Source organism: Peromyscus leucopus, chromosome 14, assembly GCF_004664715.2.
Source record: "Peromyscus leucopus breed LL Stock chromosome 14, UCI_PerLeu_2.1, whole genome shotgun sequence".
NCBI classification, from domain to species: Eukaryota; Metazoa; Chordata; class Mammalia; order Rodentia; family Cricetidae; genus Peromyscus; species Peromyscus leucopus.
The window spans coordinates 53,763,237-53,787,670 of record NC_051075.1 but is presented as its reverse complement, the minus strand read 5'-3'; the positions used below and the strand labels follow the sequence as shown (position 1 = coordinate 53,787,670).

At 43.7% G+C, this 24,434-nt stretch overlaps 1 protein-coding gene across 14 annotated transcripts in view; it reads right to left on the bottom strand.

Moving 5' to 3' along the window:
• Ttll5 (tubulin tyrosine ligase like 5) overlaps positions 1 to 24,422 on the bottom strand; it is a 253,130-nt gene extending 228,708 nt beyond the window's left edge. For 5 of the 14 annotated variants that reach the window (XM_028876308.2, XM_028876334.2, XM_028876343.2 and 2 more), the window contains exons 1-5: positions 24,256 to 24,422; positions 22,665 to 22,836; positions 16,378 to 16,484; positions 4,048 to 4,130; positions 2,508 to 2,614 (exon numbers count right to left, since the gene is read on the bottom strand). In XM_028876308.2, the coding sequence (XP_028732141.1) occupies positions 2,508 to 2,614; positions 4,048 to 4,130; positions 16,378 to 16,484; positions 22,665 to 22,738 (371 nt within the window). In that variant the 5' untranslated portion in view covers positions 22,739 to 22,836; positions 24,256 to 24,422. Of the gene's footprint in view, positions 1 to 2,507; positions 2,615 to 3,909; positions 4,131 to 16,377; positions 16,485 to 22,664; positions 22,837 to 23,481; positions 23,537 to 24,255 lie in introns of those variants that run through there. The other 9 variants (XM_028876389.2, XM_028876392.2, XM_028876311.2 and 6 more) reach the window with 7 other exon arrangements.
• Between the last annotated feature and the right edge of the window lie 12 nt (positions 24,423 to 24,434).

Below are 24,434 nucleotides of genomic sequence, written 5' to 3'. Positions count from 1 at the left end.
GACTCAGCCTTTCCTATAGCCTGTGAACATCCTGAAACCACCTAGAGCCTGCCAGTCACCAAGCAATTGATGAGTATATAAAAGACACTCTGGCGATTCTAGAAGATAAAAATCAAGACTAAGACACTTCACAATTCCCAGGTATCTGAGGTTGTTGTCCCACTTTGCGCTCTCACCAGCAATGTACTCCCATGCCAGTGACCATGCACCCCAGCCAGAAGCACTTAGTACAGTCTCATGTTCAAAGCCACTTTAACAGGTGTAGATCAGTGCCTCGCGTGATTGTAATTTGTATTCCACTAATAACTAATGGTGTTGAATATCTTTAACTGACCACACATAAATTTTCCTTGACATATCCATTTAAAGTTTTCCCTATTTTTATAAATTTGTTTAACTACACACACACACACACACACACACACACACACACACACACACACACACACACAAACACACGCGCGCACATGCTTCAAAGTATCCACTAAATCTTTTTTCCATTTTGAAAATTAAGATTGTTTTCTTACTACTAAGTTATCAGAATTTGTGTTCTACTTTGGATACAAACTCTTACTCAGAGACATGTTCATAAATACCTCTCCAGACTATGATTTGTTTCCCACTCTAGTGAAGCCCCTTGTGTTTTGTCTTTTATGCACCAAGCTTTGTTCTAGCTAAGAAACATTTGTCTAAGCAAAGATCATCACGATTTCTTTTATGTGGGGTTTATGTTTAGAACTTATATCTATGATCTTTATTCCAAATGGGTTTTTTAAATCCTGATTTACAAGTATAAAATCTATTTTAAAACAGATTTTGAACATAAATATAAAAGATGTTTAAGCCTGACTTTTTATAAATATACTCAAAATTTCAGACTGTAAGAATCAAATACCTTAAATATCTGAGACTTTACCTAGCAGAGCTACAGTATGAGACCCTGTTCCAAAATAAACAAACACAAAATGATCTGTCATTAAAATTAATGATCTATCAGTTGACAACCTGTTATGGGATAATCTTTTTGTGGACTGTGAAGATGTGTCACTCTGATTGGTTTAATAAAAAGCTGGACGGCCAACAGCTAGGCAGGATTTCCAGGCAGAGAGAACACTGGGAAAAAGAAAGAGGAGATGCCAGGAGATGCAGAGGAAGCAACATGGGTAATACAGAGTACAGGTAACCAAGCCATATAAAAGGATGTAGACTGAAAGATATGGGTTAATTGAAGTTATAAGAGCTAGTTAGAAACAAGCCTAAGCTATTGGCTTCATAATTAATAATAAGTCTCAGTGTTGTTATTTAGGAGCTGGCTGGCGGGACAGGGAAAGACTGGCTACAATAACCAATGTTATCTCTCCAATTTGTAAAACAAACATGGAAATCACCTTCACATAAGGAGGAAGTGTTATGCTGTCACTGGAATCTGATCTCAATCTGTTTGTTGTGTCTTTGGGATCCTAATTTTCTTTTTTTCTTTTTCTTTTTCTTTTTTTTTTTTTTTTTTTTTTTGAGACAGGGTCTCATATCATATAATCTATGGTGGTATTTTATTTGTGCTGAAATGTGATTTTATTTGTATGTTAATAAAGTTGCCTGGAGATCAGAAGTCACAGCGAGCCATAAGTGAGAGTCAGGCGGTGGTAGCCCATGCGCTTAATCTGATCACATGGCAGGCAGAGTCTCTGTGGTCAAGGACACATCCAAAGCAAAGTGACCTGAACTTTTAATCCCAGTACCAACCATAGAGACCTGGAGGTCTGTATAGACAGGCAGTGACGAGGAAATCATGTGGTTGGGTTTAGAGCCAATGTGGTTGGGTTTAGAGCCAATGAGAAAGCAGAACAGAAAGGCAATAAAAAGACCGGACACAGGAAGAAGGTCTCTCTCTCAGGGGAAGGACAGCAGTGAGTGGTAAGAAGGTGGTCTTAGCTCTTGGTTACTGCTTGATCTCTGAGCTTTTAACTCTGCATTTGACTCTGTGTTTCTTATTTAATAAGACTGTTTAGAATTACATCTATAATAGTCTAAGCTGGACTTGATTTGTTCTGGAACCAAGGCAGGCATGAATTCAGCCTCCTGCTCTACGTCCCAAGTGCAAGGATTTATGAGTGTGTGCCATCACACCTAGCTTGGAACCCTAAAGCTATATGCCTAAGGACAATGCAGCAGATTATGATAGGAGTTGAGTCATTCTTTAGTAGAAATGAAAATGTGTGTGAAAGCAAAGTGAAAAAGGAGACCTCCCCCACTGAAGATGCTATGAACAACCTCAACTTTAGGAAAGAGCATTGGAAAACGGCTCTTTAAAACCTTCCACATCACTATAGCCCTTCAAGGGTCTCCACCTCCCAGGGACATGAACCCCTCAGCCTCCAGTATGGGCTATGGCACTTGCCAAGTTCCTTCTTCTTCCATTCCCCTAAGAACATGACACCTCTCCTCTGGCCACACGTTCCAATGACCGCTACCTTTAAAGGCTGCAAAAACACCTAGAGGCCCATTACCTGGGGAAGTGGTTAACTTTCTGTGCTTCAGAAAGGGTTCGAAGTAAGAAGGGCTTCAGGTGGGATCCTGTCCACATCAGGTTATAGTCAGTGCTGCTCGGGTGAACCTAGTCACAGAAGACACATGGAAAACAAACAAACAGAAATAAGCAGCAGCCTGTCTCCAGAGGAGCAGTGCCAGAGAAGGTCAATGGTTTCTCATCTACAGAGGACTCTCGGCCTGACCCAGGTACTACACACAAGCCCATTACCGCGGCAGAGTAGCACAGTCAACCAGGTCATGAGCGTTCAAGAAAGGGAGAGCGGGGAGGTCCCAAACACAACCAATAAACCAACCCTTCTGAACAAGTCAATGATGTCTAATACACTTCCATATCACAGCATGCCTCAAAACTGCACTCCAGACTCCTTGTTCTCAGCCCTCCCTTATGTCCTTGGAGATCAAAACTAAAGCCAGACCTGGAGGACTCAGTAGTTAAGAGTATGCACTGTTCTTGGGAAGGTCCTAGGTTCAATTCCCAGCACCTACACTGGGTGGCTCATAACCACCTACAACTCCAGGTAGAGGGGGCGCTGATGCCTCTGGCCTCTCTGGGCACCTACACTCTCATGCATACACCCACACACAGACACGTAATTAAAAACTAGAACAGTAAATCTAAGAACAAGTTTTAAACCCTAGATTTTCTTTAATCGTTCATTAGAACTCATTTGTTCATTCATTATTAATTGTGTGCTCTGCCCATATAACACACTAGGACAAGGACAAATGCTGGAGAGAGAAAAGCAACGAGACAGGACATGAACAGTATGAGGTCCCCCTATTGGTACCAGCCTAGAATAAGCAGCTAGTCACCAGACTTTCATCAGTGGTCTCTCAGTAGTGGTGGACTGTGTAGCATCTGTACCTGTCCCTTTCAATGGCAACATCTCGTTTTGGCAGATTTCTTAGGGGGATAATTTGCTCCTGGATATTCAAGCACCTGCCAGTCACCCATCCACCCTCTTCTCCACTCCAGATCTATGACCTAAGCTGGCCCAACCTTTCTATCACCAGAAAAAGGCACAAGGACAATGAATAGAGTCCAGTCACTTCCACAGCAGTGTGATGAGATGAACCCAGAGAGTCCCTGCCCTTCAGTCCCTGAGGCTGCTGTGGCCTCTCCCCTTCTAAGGAAGCCTCTGCTTCTATAAGCCACCCTCTCCACAGCACTCTGCAACTCTGTCTGGGTTCCAGTTACAGGGTCTGCTTCTGTTCTGTGCAACCAAAGAACCCCAAAGAGATATCAGGTAACTCCTGATGGTCGACTCTGCCCAAATCTAAGATCATCACAAGAAAGGGGGAGAGGGGGACGCTGCGGAAATGCTTCCCATATACCACAAAGAGAAACTGCTGGTATACCAAGTTCTGCAGAGCCTCTAATCACTGGTCCCGTGCGCTTCCTAGCGCGGCCTCTGCGGATGGATAAAGTCAGTTAGGTAGCTAGGATTCCAGCTTTTGAGGCGATCAGGTGAGGTGAGGTCATAAAAATGAGCTTACTTCATGAAATCCATGGGCTGTCAGAATGCTTCGCACCAGGCGACTGTCCGTTCTCACAATCTTATAAGACAAATGATAACGCTCTAAACAAAAATACAGAATCAAGTTCAGTAGCCAGAAAGTTGAATTGCAAAGACAAAAATAAACAGCAACATGGAAACTTGATTAATGCACTCAATGGTGTTATACTGCTGCCCTTAAAGTGACTATAAATCAGGTGAGGAGACTTAGAGCCAAGGCTTCCTTTAAATGTATTTTTAGTATTGGATTGTGATGGGGATCTGTGCAACTGAGGCGTGTGTGGAGGACATGGGACAACTCTGTGCGGCTGGTCCCCTCCTCCCTTCCGTGGGCTCCAGGGGTTGAACTCAGGTCCTCAGGCCTGCAGGACAGGCACTCCATACTCTGAGCTATGTTGCCAGCCAGAGAGCAAGGGTTTTTAAGCTAAGAGATGCTGGGGCTAACTCAGTTCAGAAAGGGGAGCAGACCTGCATCATCTTTGCTTTCACTAGTTTCCAGGTGGAATTTAACAAGGCTTTCCGGGCGGTGGTGGCACATGCCTTTAATCCCTGCACTTGGGAGGCAGAGGCAGGAGGATCTCTGTGAGTTCGAGGCCAGTCTGGTCTTCAAAGTTGAGTTCCAGGACAGTAGGGCTACACAAAGAAACCCTGTCTCAAAAATAAAACAAAAAACAAACAAACAAACAAAGCAATGCTTTGTTCCCTGAGAAGTGTAGGCAACCAAAGCAGGAAGAGTGAGAGTGCTGTGGCCTGCCACCCCCGAGACACTAGGCGTTAAGTTCACTTCCCAGTTGGTACAGTGTTCACAGTACTTACAAGTTATGGTAGTTAGCAAACTAGTGCACTAAGAAAAACTACGTATGTCTTGAATCTGGGGGTTGGGTTACATTTTTATTTTTTAGTTTCTTGACACAAGGCTATACTAGTAGCCTAGGCTGGCCTAATACTTGCTGTGTAGTCCATATTAGCCTCAAACATGTACTCCTGCATTCAAGAATTAGAGGCATGCACTACCACATCCAGCTACTTGTCTTTTTAATATTTTAATTACGATAATTCAATACAATTCATTTCCTTTCTATTTGTCTACTTTTCCATCTTAAAATCATTACTCTGGGAAAAAGTCCTTAGAATTTTCTAGACTGAGAAGTAGGTCCACTGTCCTTAAAAGGCTAAGGGTCCCTGCTCCAGACAGCCCTCTATGTCCTCAAATGCTGATTATCAGACATCTTAGACCAGAGGTCTCTCCAATAGGAAAAAGCCAGCAGGAACCTCCAAATGCCCCTTTAAGACAGGCCCATACTACCAGGCCAGCTTGGCACCAGCCTCCTGCCCTTGTGAGCATTTCCTACTGGCCCCTGGAGACAATGTTTTCCTTGATCCTGTCTGATAGAAAAATCTATAATCACGTGAGCATTTACTCTGCGCTATGACACTAAATCTTCCTATAAGCCCCTACAAACTGAGAACGTTAGCTAAGAATTGTATAGAAATTCTTTTTGCTATTTTTTCTTTTTTTTTGAGACAAAGTTTACTCCAGCTCAGGCCTCAGTCCCCCAAGTGTCAAGATCGTAGGCACAAGCCTGAACACCTGGCTCCGGACCAGTCCTTTTAAAGGACCGCATCCTAGACAAGTCTGAATGACAACAGTGCAGATATCTATTTGCAAATAGACAGCACAATGTCCAGCCCCATCATCAAAGACAACTATGTGTTTTAAGAATTTATATGGCAAGCTTCATAAATCCCTGCTGCTCCCCCAGACACATTGGGGGGCCTGCTATAATGCTTGGTATGCACTCCATGCAAAGCTGAATCATAAAGATGGGCGTGGACAAGCCAGACTTTCTTCTAGAGCCCAACCACAGCCTTTCCCGGCAGCCCCATCCCGTTGTCTTTACAACATCACTGTAAGAAAAACAGGGCAGAATCCTATGCATTTGTTTTCCTGCAGAGGAATGTCCAGAGCAGCGCAGAGCGCTGCAGACTGTGAGCTGGGAGGCCTGTACCATCCTGCTAGACTCAGAAGACAGAGATGTTCAAAACTGATGGGGAACATGTCACAACGAGCTTGAGTGGGCTCTCAAGGGACAAGTTTGAGACAATCTAACATAAAAGTGACGAAGCAACAGATGGATTATAATGCCAACTACAAAAGTAATTGTAAATCCCACGCACAAGACAGGGAGGCAGTATGCCGGTTTGCTTCTGCTGTTCTAACAACCGTGCTGGGCAGCTCAAACACAAACGCGCCGCCCCCCACGGGAACACAGGCCCCACAGTCTACAGCAAGGCTGTGGCAATCAGGCCGTTCCCTTCTGCAGGCTCCCGGTGGGCTCTGGGTCCTTCACGATTCAGCTGCCAATGGCCACCTGCATTCTGTCACTCGGTGCTCTGTGGCTGCGTTCCTTGTCTTTCAAAGGTAACGATGACAGGTCTAGTCTTTTCCACCTTGTATCACTCTGGCCCTGCTGGCTCCTCCTTCCATGTTAAGGAATCCTTTGGATGCATTAAACTGGACACTCTGGGCTAATCCAGGGTAATCCTCTAACTTGAAGGTCAACCAATTAGCAACTTTAATTCCCCTTTACCATAAAGGTTTACATATACAGGTTCCAGAGATTCATACTTCTCTCACATGCAAAATAAATTCAACCCATCCCAACATCCTCATCAACTCAACCCAAAGTCTAAAAATCTCATCCAAACTTATCAACTCAAAATTCTCAAATCTTATCATCTATATTAGTATGATGTACTTGGGACAAAACTGCTCTCCACCAGTGGCCCTGCAACAAATTATTTGATAATATGATTCACTTGGGACAAAATTGCTCTCCACCAGTGACCCTGCAACAAATTATTTGGTCCACAAATACAATAAATAGAATTCCAGCTACATGGAGGCTGGTTCAAACTCAGACAATTTAAAGATGAAAAAAAAAAGAGTCCCAGTATGGATTTATAGATTCAAATCTGGCAAGTTAAACTGGCATTTGTCTCCAGGTCTTAGGAGGAGCTCTGTGATTTGCAGAGAGATTTGTGCCCGTGGGCCTGAGGCGCCACCTCTGGAGTAAGCCTCACGCTGTCTGCAGCTGAGCAGGGTCGTCATCGGTTTCTTGTCTGTGGAATGTGGTGGCCTCACAGCAGCTTCATTTCCTCTGGATGCGGTTCCCTTCAGGGCAAGCTGGCAGTCTACTTGTTGGTAGAACGTTCTAAAGAATCCTGCAGGTCCCTTACGCGTGGCCTCCCCCGAGATGATAAAGGAGTCCTCCACAGGCCGTCCTCAATAAGCCATGTCTAGATGCTCCAGTCCTTGGCTGGCCGCTGGCCTTCCCCACCCTGAGCCCCCAAGAGCACACAACAAGGAAGTTGTCCTTCCCCCAGCCTGTCAATCTCACCCCTCTTCTTCCCTCCAAGGAACTTCTGAGTTTCTCCTGATCTTGTGGGTTGACAAGGAACCTTAATTCCATCTGTAACCGCATTCCCCCTTTGAATACATCACAGTCACAGGTTACGGGAATGAGGAGGTGGTCATCTTTTGGGGGCGGGGGATTATTCTGCCCACTACAAACAGAAAAGCTCTTGTTACAGAAAATCCAGCTCATAAATGTTGACAGAACTGGTGGCGTAGCTCCCAGTCGGTAGAATGCTAGCAAGCTCGAAGCCCTGAGTTAGACCCCCAGCACTGCATAAACCAGGTGTGATGGTGAGCATTTATAATCCTGGTACTCAGGAGACAGAAACTCAAGGTCATCCTCAGCTACATATCAAGTTCAAGGTCAGTCTGAGCTAACCCTGCTTCAAAAGAAAATTAATTTTGTGGGACTGGGGAAATGGCTCAGTGAGCAAGGCTTGCTGTGAAAACACAATCTGAGCTCAAATATCCAGCACACACATAAAAGCTGGGCATGCCTCTCCATGCTTAATCCAGAATCGGGAGGTAGGGGCAAATGGACTCCAGAGATCACTGACCAGCCAGCCTGGACAAATGATCAGCTTGAGGTTCAGCAAGAAGCTGTGAAGGTGTGGGGTGATAGAGGAAAACACCTAAGGTCTTCCTCTGGCCTCTGCAAAGACACACAAAGACACCCACGCACACACACACACACACACACACACCAATAAATGTAAACAAAAACATGGAAAAATATCAGTTTACAAAAACCATTAAGAGTAGTGACTCAGACAAGCATCAGTTGGTACAGGAAAGAGACTACTGGGAGACAGGATGCTCATACAACTCAAAGTGTCACTCCAGAGAGTGTTTATAAACCTTCACAAAGAAACAATCTGATGGACATTATCTTAACCAAATGACCAAACTCAAGTCACTAGTAACACAAAATAATGCCACTGTAGTAGGATATTATTTTAAAGTGTGTTATTTTTGTTTATGTTGCATTTGTTTAACTCTGTGAAGCTGTGTTACTGTGCCTCTGTAAAACACCTGATGGTCTAATAAAGAACTGAATGGACAATAGCAAGGCAGGAGAAAGGATAGGCGGGGCTGGCAGACAGAATATATAGAAGGAGAAAATTGGGAGGAGAGATCTAAGATCTAGCAGCCAGAGGAGGAGGGCTAGCCACCCAGCTACACAGCCAGCCACAGAGTAAGAGTAAGATTTACAGAAGAGACAGGAAAAGCCCAGAGGCCAAAGGTAGTCGGAATAAGTTAAGGAAAGCTGGCAAGAAACTAAGCCAAGCTAAGGCCGGGCACTGATAACTGAAAATAAGTCTCCGCGTGTGATTCATCTGGGAGCTGGGTGAAGAGTAAAAACAAACAGCAGCCATGTGCTTCCCTCAGTGATACATGGCAAGCACACAATTTCACCAAACAAATTCCTGCACAGTCAGAAAAATCTGGATCTAAGCATGCGGAACAGAGGACAGTAATAATCAAACCTGAGAATATCTGGGGCTGGCAAGATGGCTCAGAGGGTAAGGGTACCACCTTACCTGTCACCAAGCCTAAAGATCTGAGTTCAATCCCCATGACCCGTATGGTGGAAGGGGAGATGTGATTTCCCTCAAGTTGCCCTCTGATCTACATGTGCCCACCATGGCATCTCTCTCTCTCTCTCTCTCTCTCTCTCTCTCTCTCTCTCTCTCTCTCTCTCTCTTCTTTTCTCTCAAAGTTAATAAAAATTTAAATCTTTAAAATATAAAGAATATCTGTAAAATGAGCCCAGAATTTTTGAAAGACAAATACCATGATGGACAAAAATAAAAGAGCTTGGGAAGCAGCTGCGGAGTAAAACAAAGAAGAAATAATGACAAACGTCATCTTTGGTCAGACCCTGAATAGAAAAAGCAGAACAAAATGCCGCAAAGGACAAACCACCGCAATGGGGAAGTAGCACAGGGCTGAAGGTCAGAAAAAATATTCCCCCAGTGCTGCCCACTCGGTCCCATGGCAGGGCCCCGGTGCCCACTCCATTCCACACCAGGGCCCCGGTGCCGCCCCCTTCATCCCACGGCAGGGCCCCAGCTCTCAGGAGCCGCCTTCTGAAAAAGGAATTAGGACAGGAAGTGGCCCAGCTACTTCTCTAACAGCTCAGAGACCGAAGCTAACTCGGCCAAATGCTCATGTCACATAGACAAAGACTGCGTACTCTTTCCTCTTGCCTAAAGATGTTCATGAAAGATATTTAGGAAAATGAAAGCAAGTTGAGATCTTTTACTTATCACAACTGCTGTCACAAACATCTGCACTTCTGCATGCACAAAACCAAAACAAGCCTGCCAGGTGTCCTGTGCCTGGGACCTCAATACTCAAGAGACTGGGGCGGGAAGAAGTGAGTTCAAACCAGTCTGAAGGACACAGCAAGACCTTATCCCAACAAAAGCAAGCTCCTCTGTGCTTGCCTCAGCACCGACCACTGGGGAGTGACTGGAGGTGGGTGGGAAATGAGAGATTCTTATTTGAGGGCAACAGAAGAAACAGTAAGAGAGGATGGTACAGGAGCAGAGCGGCCAGGCTCGTAACACTTCCTGCCTGGACTCTCTCAATTATGACGTTTCTCTAGCCTCAGTTTCCTTCCCTGTAAAATGGAGTTGACAGTAACATGAGTTACCTTACAGGGCAGGTACAAGTGTTCTCGGGAGCTCCAGAACAGCTGTTACATAGTAAAAGTTAGTTTATATAGTAAAATAAAAACAAGTGTATAGTAAAATACAGCTGTATATTTTAATACTTGGTATCATACAAGGTAAGCTGTATACCTGATATAACAAACGAATTATTTTTCTTTTCAGAACGCTGTTGGGTATGTATTTGTACGGAGTATGTGTGTGACACATGTACATGTGTGAACTAGTGAGAGTACCCAGAGGCCAGCGTCAGGAGTCCTGCTCTATTACCCTCCACCTTATTCCCGGGAGACGACACAAAACCTGGAGCTGGGCTCACAGCCAACAAACCCTAGTAACCCTGTTTGTGCCCCACACAGTGCTGGGCTTACCCGAGCAGCGCACAACCATGCTGCTTCTTATGTAGGTGCCGGGGATTCAAACTTATGTCCTTCCTCATGCCTGCAAGCATTTTGACCTACTAAGCCATCTCCCCAGACTCCACTTAGGGGAACCCAAGGACCAGATCCAGCCTAAAGATACACTCTTTCGCCTGTGGTTTTAAATAAAAGTGAATTCGAAATTAGCTTTGAAAAGTGAAAAAAAACCCACAAATCTAGATTGCTAAGCTTTTCTCTAAAATCCTGCCATCCCCAGGACAATTAACTTTACGTGTTGATGTGACTGAGCAACAGTATGTCCAGACACATAGTCATTTCTGAGAGGGTCCAGCATTTAAGTCTGTTGGCTGAGTAAAGCAAACTGCCATCTCCAATGGGGTAGGCATTACTCATTCCATCGCGGGCATGATGAAAGGGGTAAAGTGTCCTCAGTCTCCCCCTCCCTCTCAGCCTCTCCTCTCCCCCACCAGATACACAGGCGAGAACTGTAACTGCAAAGTGACCCCACCCAACTGCCCAAGAAGGAAGAACCACCTGCGCCCTTGTATTCATCCATGTCAAAACAAAAGACCTGATCCTTTGGCTACCAACAAACTGCCAAATATCCTGCTTTTCAACCTCTGAAGAACCTTCCCATCAGTTCTACCACAGGACTGAAATTTCAGCTTCCCTGAATGCTCACCTGTACCCCAAGAAGCAACATGAAATGCTAGTTCAAGGTTGGCCACAACAGAGCAGACAAAAACAAGGAAGCAAGCGTTAGCATAGAGGAACCCCCGACAATGCTGACATCCCTAAGGGGGTTAGAAAACAGAGCATGAGGCAGAGCGGTGGCTCAGTCTCCTGCAGAGGACTCAGGGTCGGTTCCAACACACACAGGGTAGCTAAAAACAGCTGGGAACTTAGGATCCAGCAGGTCTTCTGCCTACTACACTCGCACTTTATAAACACAGTGCACTCACGTACAGACAAAATACTCAAACATAAAATTAAAACAAAAAATAAAAAATAGCATGAAGCTGTGAATGGTGGTGTGTACACCTAAAATCCCAGCACTTGAGAGACTGAGACAGGAGGATCTAGAATTTACGATCAGCCCAGGCTACAGCATGGGAACCCAGAAGGAAGATATAATGATACATTTGATTTTCACTGAGCCAGCAAGAGAGCGCAGCCATCTGAAATCAATCACAGGAACCCACACAGTGGACGAGAATCAACGCCTGAAAGCTGCCCTCTGACCATGCATCCTCTCTCTATTCATATATATAAATAAATACTTTTTTAAAAAAATACCAGAATAAACTCTTCAATGGCTTCACAGTAGAGTTGTGCCCTACTATCAGAAAATTGGTTCTATACCCGAGTTGTTCAGAACAGGATTCACCAACCACATCTGACATTTGAAATGTGACCAGAATAACAAAGGACCAGAACGTTTTCTTTTTCTTAACTTTAACTGACTAAATTTCAATTTTTAAGATGGAATACTTAATACACTAGTGTGGTGGCACAAGTCTGAGATCCCAACACTGGGGAAGTGGAGATAAGAGAGCAGAAGTTCAAAGTCATCTTTTAGCAAGGTCCAGGTCAGCATGGGCTATATGAAACTCTGTATCAAACATAAACAAACTTAAAATAAATAAAATCCATGCCTGATTAACTTTAGAAAATGAGCCAGGGTGTAGCTCGGTGGCAGAGAGCATGATCTATCTGCAGGTAAAAGGTCTAGGTTCAATCCCCAGGACCAAAACACAAAAACCAAGAAGACCAGAGGCTGCAAAGTTCCAGGCCGGCCTGTACTACAGAGCGAGACCCTGTCTCAACAAACAAACGTTAGAAAACAGTCGTGAAACAACTCCATGAATTGACTTTTCCAACTACAATGTTTATGAAGTCTAACACAGGTCAAATACCTCCAGAAAGAATTTTGGACCAAACTGAGATAATGCTGTAAGTACGAAAAGCATATTCAATATCAAATATTGTAAATTGTTTATGTTGAGTAAATGTGAAAAATTATTATATTTTTAGCTGGAGTTAAATAAATTATTAAAGCTAACTTCACCTTTCCAATTTAAAATTACATATGTAGCTTGCATCACACTTTAAGTGCTAGTCTGCAAAAATACAAATTGACTAAATGGACAGGTTGGGAAGATTTTACAACTATGTCCATTCTATGAGATACTTACTTTCAGTTGGAAGTACCTGTGTTAACACTAAAAACCAATCCTATTTACATGTGAAAGTACATACAATCGGGGAGGGAGTTATATGGAAGAAAAAGCCATATTCCTAGAGTATTTCACAAAAACAAGCACAGAAACCACACAGAACCAAATTAAAACTTTCAACAGATATAGAGAACTGTGAAGCCAGCATGTAACACTACGGGATCAGCAGGACATAGCTAATGCCCCAGATAACTTCTCAGAGGGCTTTAACTACTTAGGATCTGAGCAGACTGCATGACCTACTATTTTAGAGAACAGTGTTTCATAAAAAAAAAAAAAAAAATTTAAAGGCATACATTAACAAAAGACATTAAAAATCTCATTTACATAAAAGGTGAAAAAAACAAACCTCAAAGAACTTATGGAAATACAGAACAAATAATGAGACAAATTTAATAGCTTTTCCTTCCTTCGTTTGTCCAGCTGGGTCTTGCTGCGAAGCCCAGACTGCCCTCCAACTGAGAATCCTCCTGCCTTAGCCTCCATAATGCTAGCTACAGACAGGAAGCAACAGTCCCTTTTATCTATGGAAACGTGTAATGAAGAAGACTCGTGAGTTGCAGAAAACACTAACAGCTTGAACAGTGGGATGACAGTACTGATGAATACTATTTTCCAATCAATGGAAGTTACTCCAGGGGGGAGGAGGGGGTCTGTTTATTGCCATGGAATACAAAGGTTTGTTTGTTTGTTATGGGACAAGCAGAGCAAAAGAAGTGTATTTTGAGAGAATTATTACTTATTTACTTCTCCTTGTTTTATCCACATTTGTATTTTAGTCAAATCATATTTAAGGGATTTTCTCAGCAGTCTCCAGTCATTAAGGCTTAGAGGAAAATGAATAAATCCTGTCCCTTTAAAAGGTAACCTAGCAACTTGCTGAGGGGATTAGAGCACAAGGACCCTTGGGAAGAGAGGAACATTCAAATCCCAAAAGTAAGTCTACAGTTCTCTCTGAAATCGCTTATTATGAGGCCATTTAAAAATAGAGCAGCCCCTATTCAGCAAGTGGAGTAAGCAGCCTAAGTTTTGATTGACTGTTATGTACCAGACATTAAACAATCTCATTTGATCCTATGATGCCTGCCAGACAGAGACTGTCCCCATTTAACTATCAGTGAACCTGGCGAAGAGACTTGAAGTGATCTGTCCAAGACGCACTACTTCATGCCCAAGCTGAGACATGAACTAAAGACCAAGAACACAAGTATGGACTCTCCACTCCACCTGACAGTGCTGATCCACATCATCACAAGCTCTGGCGGCAGCTACAGCTTAACCATGGGACTCAGAGCTCAATCCGTCCACACCTCAAAGGCATACAAACGGCCAAGTAAATCCTAAAATGAGGTGGAAGTGCAAAGAAACTTGAACAACCAAAACAATCCTGAAGAAGAACAAAGAATTTAGTCCCCCATTTCAAAACTTAACACAAGCTGAGGGTGGCTGTGCATGCAATTCCAGCACTCAGAGGCAGAGGCAGGACCGGGAGAAAGCTCAGCAATGAAGAGCACTTACTGATCGGCACAGCACCCAGATCCAGTTCCCAGCATGCACTCAGTGGCTCACAACTATCTTTAAATCCAGTTCTAGGGGCTCCATCTCTCTTCTGACTTCTAGGGGCACTGCACACACATGGAGTGCATACAGACATGCAGGAAAAACACTCAGACATATAAAATAAAAATAAATAAATTTTTAAAGAATAATTAAGTGCCGAGTGGTAGTGACACATGCTTTTAATCCTAGTACTCAGGAGGCAGAGGCAGGTGGATCTCTGAGTTCGAGGCCAGCCTGGTCTACAAATCGAGTTCCAGGACAGCCAGGGCTACACAGAAAGACCCTGTCTCAAAAAAACAAAACAACAACAACAAAAAAGAATAATTAAGTGTCTAGACCAATGCCATATTAAGAGTACAGAAACAAATTGATAAATGGATAGTGAAGAGATTTTTGACAACAGCGCCATTCAATAGGAAAAGAAGAATCTCTTAAACTAATTGTGCTAGGACAACTATATGTCAACACATAAAAGAATGGTGATAGACTCTACCTAACACTATAAAAAACAAATTCAAGGTGGATCAAAGACTATTCAGCTCTAAATACAAAACCTTAACCATAAATCACATAGAAACATTCAATTTGGGTTAGGCCGTGGCTTCTCAAATACAATTATTAAAGGCATAAAAAACAAAAAAATATGGGTTGGAGAGAGGGCTCAGAGGTTAAGAGCACTGACTGCTCTTCGAGAGGTCCTGAGTTTATTCCCAGCAACCACATGGTGGCTCACAACCATCTGTAATGAGATCTGGCGCCCTCTTCTGTATACATAATAAGTAAATAAATCTTTTAAAAAAAAATAGATAAGTCAGATGCCATCAACACTAAAAACCTGCTACTGAGGAAAAAAATAACTCACAGGAAGCAAAGCCTGCAAAAATAACCTATAAAATAGGGGGAAATTAACACCACACTTCTGATACGCTCGCACAACATAGTAATAACAAAGCTCAATTTGTAAAATAGAGGAAAAGTCTTGAATAGATATTTCTTCAAAGAAATACAAATAGCAAAACACACATGTAAAGATTTCCAGTGCTGTTAGGCATTAAGGAAATGAAAATCAAAACCTTAATGAGGAACCACTTCACAGTCTCCAGATGACTCTAAACTATAAAACAAAATGTCTAGCAGCTGATGAATGGATAAATAAAATGTGGTATATCCATTCAATGGAATACTATCCAGCTGGAATGGGAAGGACAACATGAATGGACTGTGAAAACATGCTACATGAAAGAAGTCAGACACAAAGGCCACGTATGGTGTGATTCCATGAGTGGTTTTCAACCTTCCTAATGCTGTGACCCTTTAATACAGTTCCTCATGTTGTGGTGACCCCTTTAATCCTAGCACTCGGGCAGGAAGCAGAGCCAGGCAGATCTCTGTGAGTTCAAGGTCAGCCTGGTCTACAGAGCAAGTTCCAGGACAGGCTCCAAAACTACACAGAGAAACCCTGTCTCAAAAAACAAAAAAACAAACAAACAAAATTTTTTTGTTGCTACTTCATAACTGTAATTTTGTTATGTTATGACTGGTAATTGTAAATAATTTTGGAGACAGAGGTTGCCTAAGGGGTCTCAAGCCACATGTTAAAAAGCACTGATTTATATGGAATATACAGAATGGGAAAATCCACAGAAACAGAGAGATTAGTTGGTATAGTTGCTGTGGTATAGAGGAAGACAGAAGGGCTGCTTGAATGCATAGAGGGCTTATTTGTGGATGAAAATGTCCTCAAACTAGACACTTGTGATAAATGTGAATGAATAAATGCCAATTAATTCTACAATCTAAAATAGTCGAAATGGTAAGTTCTGGTATGTGCAAATAACTACAATTTGAAAAATAAACATACACATAATTTTGAGAAACTTAGGAAAACAGTTTAAGAAACTATGAATAATATTTCAAGTAACAACCCAATGCATGTTCTCACAGCCAAGGCCCCTCCCTGTCTGTATGACAAACTAACTTTTTTCTCAAGTGTCCAGAGTCATGCTCAGATCTTCCCTCTATGGGAGAGGTTACACCTACCTCCAATTACTCGAATATTGTTGTCCTTTGTCAAAATAGCCTCAGCATGAAAAACCAAAACTGGAATCCTCCTGCAGCCTCCCGTCCACATGATACATGGGTGATCCCTACAGGCATAATAAGACGACGCTTCATTAATTCACAGCTCAAAATGTGAACTAACCGCTGAAGTAGATGGCTATGGTTGTCCCTACCCAGTACTTGTAACTGAACAGAACCGTCACAGTATTTCCTTCACTTCACCCTCTTGCCCCCCTAGGAGCAGAAGCAGCAGGGTCTCAGTTCCTTGCCTGAGGTCATACAACTGTCAAGTGTAAGAGGGGAGAATTAGATGACTGCTTTCTTCCAGTGCCTTGCTACGTAACCACAGTCAGTAAAGTTCTGTAGGGTGAGCACGTTAACTCCTTCAGAGTGTAAGCGAATCCATTCCTTAAACGGGAGTAAAATCCACTCCATAAGACCCACTCTCTGAAAAAACTCACATGATCACAAAAGCTAGACCACAGAGTGCAGGGCCAGCCTACAGCCCCCCCAATCCAATCTTACACCAGCCACAGCCTGGCCGGGACACCAGTCTCAGAACCTGGGCAGCCTTGGGTCTTGCCTTGCGCTGCCCAAGCTTTACAGTGAAGAAAGCAGACACTTTATCAGAGTTCATCCCGTTTGCTAGTGACAGGACTCGGATGCTTGCTCTTCTTGAGGATGGAAGCAGATGAGGGTGTGATCTCAGTCAGCTTTCCAGTGCTGTGATAAAACACGAAGACCAAAATGACTCAGGAAGAAAGGTTTTCTTCCAGCTCATGTGTCCTGACAACAGTCCATCCCCGAGGGAAGCCAAGGCGGAAACTCAAGCAGGGCAGGAACCTGAGGCAGGAACTGAAGTCTATCCGCATAGGAGCGCTGCTTACTGGCTTACTCCTCCTGGCTTGCTCATTAGTCTGCTCTCTTATACAATCCAGGACCACCTGGGGTGGACCCTTCTACATCAATCATTAACCAAAAGAATGCCCCCATAGACTTGCCTACAGACCTGTCTCATAGAGACATTTTCTCAGTTGACGTTCCCTCTTCTAGATGATCTGAACTTACATCAAGTTGAAAAACAAACCTAACCAACACACACCCATTTGAGAGAAACAGCATTTACAGTCTTTTTTTTTTTTTTTTTTTTTTTTTTTAGCAAGATGGATGTTTTGTTTATTTGTTTTTGTTTTGTTTTTCAAGACAGGGTTTCTCTGTATAACAGCCCTGGCTGTCCTGGGACTCGCTCTGTAGCCCAGGCTGGCCTCGAACTCACAGAGCTCCACCTACCTCTGCCTCCAGAGTGCTGGGATTAAAGGCATGCGCCACCATTGCCTAGGGCAAGATGGATTTTGTGTATGTAGTTTGCTTGCTTTTGATCTTAAACATGTAAAATGTAGGCATGGGCCCAGACGATTTCTCTTCTGTCCAAATAAAGTTCTACACTACATTTCCTTCTGTGTCAGGAGACACAGGAAAAATAGGCAGAGTCTGGAAAGTGGAAGTCCTTGACGGTCTGGCACTAGCTCCAGACTGGTACCACTTGCCTTCACATTTACAAACAATGGATTACATGCAGTTATGAATGCACAACAAGACTTGGCACCACAATGAACAGATCCACAGATGCCAAGGCCAAGTCCCTGGCTGTGAAAGGCAAATCCCTGACAGAGACTCTGTCCACTCACAGCCAGTGAAAAGACAAAAAGAAGGAAGAAATTACTAAGGCAATAATTAGTAATTATTATAAGTAACCTAAAAAGCACTTCAAGTAGATGTCATTAAAAGCCATGTTCCCTGACAAAGGTCAATTTCAATAAATAAATAAATAAATAACACTTTCTCCTCAAGAAAAACAAAGCAAAACAAAAACTGTGACACTCACAGCAGATAGTGCTAAAGGGAAAAAATTCAAAATGATTTGGAAACTGAAAATTAGAAATTTAAATCATTAATTCATTTATACCTGAAACTGGCATACATTAAGAAATCCACTTTGTTAGGTATGAAAGAACAAAGGATTTGGACGCTTATCTATTTTCATCTTATGTGTATGAATGTTTGCCAGCATGTGTGTGTATATGCACCACATGTGTGCCTGGTGTCTTTGGAAGCCAGAAGGTGGCGTCGGACTACCTAGGACTGGAGTTAGAGAAGGTTGTAAGCTATTGCCTGGGTGCTGGGAAGTGAACCCAGGTCCTTTCAAAGAGCAGCCAAAGTGGTTACCTGCAGAGCCATCTCCCCAGCCCCATAACAAAGCTTGTGAACAATCCTCACTGAGACAAACCAACTGTACGGCTGACCTGATGAGATCCTAAGAACATGCTCGCTCCTGGGAGGCAGCCTACAGAACTCACATGCTCGCTCCTGGGAGGCAGCCTACGGAACTCACATGCTCGCTCCTGGGAGGCAGCCTATGGAACTCACATGCTTGCTCCTGGGAGGCAGCCTATGGAACTCACATGCTTGCTCCTGGGAGGCAGCCTACAGAACTCACATGCTCGCTCCTGGGAGGCAGCCTACAGAACTCACATGCTTGCTCCTGGGAGGCAGCCTATGGAACTCAAAGACAGATGCGAAGCAGGTACAGCAGCTTGCTGCTGTCTTCCTCACACCAGCGCCCCCATTAAAATGCCTTCCCTTGCTGCTGGCCTTTAAACTTACACAACGCCACCTTACAGAATAGAAATTAAGATTACTAACATTTTTTTTTCAGTGACTAAAGAAGCCTTACATCAAGTTCTTACATGGACATTGCCACAGCTACATATAGATTTGTATTTGGGATGCCCAAGCTACAGAAGAGTTTCTGTATATTTGTGATCTGAAATAATGCGATGTAAAACAAGGACAGAGTCATTAGTTAGCTTCAGTCGTCAACATCACACACCTAGAAAAAGGAATCTTAACTTTGGAACTGAGGCCAACAATGGCAGCTGCCTGGTGCTCCTAAGCTTGAGTCCAGGACTACAAGGGTTAATGCTTTACTAAAGCCCGAGCATCTGCTCAGCTTTCACAGCTGTCAATGGACATGCAACAACTCAGCATCTTTAGATGGTGGAAGCCCTTCTAACTTCTAAAACTTCTCAACTGTAAGCCTACTGCTCCAGGTGTGAAGAAAATGATTTTAAGCTGCTGTACTGGTTGGAGGAAGCAAGCACAGGTGAGAAAATGAGTCCATCGGAATGGCCTGTAGGCAGGCCTCTGGGACATCTTCTGAACCACTGACTGGTGGAGGAGGGCCCAGCCCACTGCAGGCACTACCACCCCGGCAAGTGGTCCTGGGCTGTGTGAGAGAGCAGGATGAACAAACCCAGGGTGACAAAGACAATGAGCAGTGCTCCTCCATGGCTTCTGCTTCAGTTCTTGCCTGTAGGGTTCCTGCCTTGAGCTCCTGCCCTGACTTCCCTTCATGACAGACTGTGATCTAGATATAGAAGCTGAAATAAACCCTTCCTCCGCATACTGCTTTTGGTCACGGTGTTTTATCACAGCATCAGATACCCCGGGTCAGCATCCCAGGGTGTAAAGCAAGTATCCGATAAACCAGGACATTAGCTGATAAAACAAGAGTAACCACAAAAAAACTAATAGGAGTCTGCAAAAACTCCATGGATTTAGATGAAAGTTGGGAAGGAAACAGCCTGGATTTTCCATAAAATCTACTAGCTAGTTAGCATTTCTCAATTATGAATATAAACCAACAGAGTTGTATTGGATTTTCCATGCTCACCACCTAAGCCCACTACTGAGATTAAAAAGAGAGAGAGAGAGAGAGAGAGAGAGAGAGAGAGAGAGAGAGAGAGAGAGAGAGAGAGAGAGAGAGAGAGAGAGAGTGAGTAAAAGAACAATTTTGGCTGGCGTTTAAAATATTTTTTTTTTTTTTTTTTTTTTTTTTTTTTGGTTTTTCGAGACAGGGTTTCTCTGTGTAGCTTTGCGCCTTTTCCTGGAACTCACTTGGTAGCCCAGGCTGGCCTCGAACTCACAGAGATCCGCCTGGCTCTGCCTCCCGAGTGCTGGGATTAAAGGCGTGCGCCGCCACCGCCCGGCTCATTTAAAATATTTTAAAATGAGTGAAAGACAGCACACTGAGAGTAACATGGCACAGGAAGGCAGAGGGAATTACCCATTTAATTAGCTGAAAGAGTGACCCACATACACGGCCAAATCATTATTATTTGCTATGAACAATTATTATTATGATGACAATAAGGCTTTGCTCAAAACTTAATTAATACTTCAACTATTTTTCAGATAATATTAATACAATATCCTACCTTATAAAGTCTACCATGAATGCAGTAACCAATGCCTTATATTTATATGGTACTTCACAACTTTATCAAGTAAGTTCACACATAGTATTCTATTTGAGCCTAAACACATCCCTTCATTAGCCTGGGAGTTATTCCAATTATAGAGTACATTTTCTAAGGACTTAGAAACACATCTTAAGCTACAGGTGGTGACTCATTCATGCCCATAATCCCAAGCACTCAGGAAGCTGAGGCAGGAGGATTGCTATGCATTTCAGGCCAGCCTGGGTTACCTAGTGAGTTCCAGGCCACCCTGACCTCCAGATTGTATTTATGTATTTATTTGTTTACAAATATATATGCATACATTTGTGTGTATAGACATTTATAAAAGGATAATAAAGAAAAAGAAGACATGAATTTGGAGAGGCCAAGTGGAGGGAGAGGGAGAAATGATTAAATACAGAATACATGTATGAAAGCTTAAATATTTATAAATAAATTAGATAAGCTATTTTAACATTAAGTCAGCTTTTCTCTTTTGTGTCAAGTAAAAATACGCGAAGCAAAACTCTTCAAAATCCAGGAAGGCTGAGCTCAGCCCGAAACCCATCTCTTATCTGTAAGGGTTCTTGAAGGTTTTTTGATATTTTGATATTTGTAAGAACGGGAGTGGCAGTAACATCTTCAAATTAAAATCTTTCAATCTCTACATTAAATGAGCTACTCTGCCATCTCTGGGAGCTGCACTGGGCACTATTAATCATTTTCATTATGAGGATCCAACAATCAAGAAAGCTGACTCATGCTGGGCTGTGGTGGTGAATTTCTGTGAGTTCAAGGCCAGCCTGGTCTACAAAGTGAGTTCCAGGACAGTCAGGACTACACAGAGAAACCCTGTCTAGAGAGAGAGACAAACAAACAAACAAACAAAAAAAGAAAGACAGTTGACTCTTAACCTAAAAAACTCAAGAAAGCCACAGTGGTTCAGTAAGCACACCACAGGCTGCAGAACTAACTCTACTGTCCTCACAGGAGTTGCTCCGGACCTTTTATATCATCGCTGTTCTATAGCTGTAGAAGCTGTTGAGAAAACTAGATAGCCAAGGTCAGAGTGTAGGAAAATAAGTTTCCATCAGTCTCTAAAACTTTCAAAATCTCAACATTTCACATGCTTAGAAGCCACGGTCAAGAGTTAACCTGACACGAGGCTGGCAAGGTGGCTGAGCGGATAAAGATGCTTGTCACCGAACTCGACCTGAGTTCAAGTCCCAGAACCACATGGTGGAAGGGCAGAACAGACTCCAGCAAGTTGTCCCCTGACCTCCACTGCACTGCATGCAGCATGTGTGCCCTCCACCCCACCCCACCCACACCCACACTAAAATAAATAAATTTAAGTTCTCACTCGATGGGGCCAAGGGAGACGTTCGACAGACGAAAGTACCTGTTGGTAAGCCTGATGGCCTGAGTTCAATCCCCAAAACCCACAAAAAGAGGGAAAAAGACAAAAAGCCAGATGCAGGGACAAGAATGACAGCTCTGCGGTCAAGAGAGCTGTCTGCGTCTGCAGAGGACCGAGGCTCGCTCCCAGCACTGTCAAGCAGCGCCAGGGGACCCCACGCTCTCTGGCCTCCTCAGGAACCTGCATGCCCATGGTGCGCATGAACTCAAGCAGGCACGTGCAAGTTTTTAAAAATGTATACATTTTTTTTTAAGTCAGATGTAGTGGGAACACAGCAACAGGAATGAGACCCTACCTCCAAAACCAAGTGGGGGGAGAAAAAACAAAAACAAGTTCACCCGGGCGCTACCTGAACTTCACAACATCTAAAGCTGACATGCACTCACAAGCCTGGAAAACACAGCCCGGCCTTCGCATTTCTGGCAGCTGATGGGAAGTAAATATATGATACTGACTTCAATCACAGACGGACAACACCCAAGGGGGGGATACTGGACAGGAGTGAAGGAAACTGTTTTCCGCCCCAAAGGCTTGCTGCCACTCACTCTTGGTTCACCAGGTCCTCATCCTCTGAGGATGATGCTGTTTCCTCCAGGTCCCGGGCCATCACAACTGGCATTTCCTTTAGGGTTTGTCATACAGTCAACAGACAGAGGCCTCAGAGACCTTTCTTCCTTGCAGTTTCACTGGATCAGACAATTTGGATGGCACAGACTCCTGCAAGAAAGTCAAAGGGTTTCAGATACAATGCAGTTGAGCACTTCAGGAGTTTTGTGCATAAAATGAATGAAAAGGAATACATATCCCTAACTGTTGGTCAACCTCTAGAAGCTCACCTCTGTCACAGTGTACCTCAATATGCCACAAAAATCAAAAAGTCTTTTTTTTTTTTTTGGCTTTTTGGCTTTTTGAGACACGGTTTCTCTGTTTAGCCCCAGCTATCCTGGAAGATATGAAAAGAGACCAGGCTGGCCTCAAACTCTTGAGAGGTGCCTGCCTTTGCCTCCTGAGTGCTGGGATTAAAAGCATGCACCACCAAGTCCAGCTTAAGATTTTTTTAAGCATAGTGCCTCTGCTGTATCTAAAAAGCTGTTACTAAATTTGAGTTCCTTTTCTTATATAGTAAATGTAGCAAGCACCAAAAGAGATCACTCTGACATGGATAGCTGATTGCCTTAAACTTAGACAATTCTTTGCTAGACAAATCTGACCAAGATCAAAATAAAAATTCAAGGTTCAAAACAAATATTGCAAATATTTATATAGACTCTACCATAAGCATTCAGATATGATGCTATGTTTCTAGGAAAACCCAATCAACTTAACTTTTAATAAAAAGATAATGAAAATGTTTCCTCTCACCAGGGATGACATAAATAGCTGGGAGGTGGGGAGTCAAACACTCCTAATAATTACTCTGTTACAAAAAAAAAAATAAAAAATAAATCACACATTTTAATCCGAATCTAAAGCAGACGCTAAAATTAGGACATTTCCAACACCGCATTTCTAACTTCAAACTTTTTCTATGGAGGAAAAGTTCACGTTCGTTGTAGTAGTAGAAATGGAAACACATAGGGGAAACGCTCGTTACTCAAAGCTAATCGATTTGGGGCAATTTTCCACACTTTTGCTTGTCTATGCACTTTCATATACGGTAAGACTCTGTAGACGAACTCTATAATAGAAGCAACAGCAACTGACCCCGACTTTACTGATCTTCAGCAACAACCTCAATGATTCTTTTCGGGTGATTCCTAAGGGAATTTCTCCATCTTTCCCAAAATGTCTGAGAGTCTCTTTAAGTTAAACTAAAACCTCCAAGCAGGAAGGATGCCCACCTTTCCTTGGCTCCCTGATGAGCAGGACCGGACCCGGTGCTCTGACGATTAGAGACACTCTGCCAAAGGAAGTCCTTGCCCCTACAGGGATGTGCCACCGGCTCCACCCCAGCTCACCCCAAACCCAGGCAGCTCTGCAGGTGCTACGCCGGCAGGGACCCGGCGACTGTGCCGCAGCGCTTCTGCCCAGCACGCCCGGAAGCCAACAGCAGCTCCGGGGCTCGGAGGGAAGCGCAGCGGCGCCCGCCCAGCCTTGGAGCGCACCTCCCCGGGAGCACGCCCCGCAGGCGTTTACCTGTCTCATCTTCTCAAGGCTGGGGACGGGCAGGCGGGGACCACGGTCTGCTTCACCTTCCTCCTCCTTCCCCGGCCAGAATCAACGCAGCCGCCGAAGGTTGCTTCCCCCGTTACTACAACAACCAACAAGCAACCGCCCGCTCGGAGCCACTGCGCAGGCGCCCGCCAGCGGCGCGA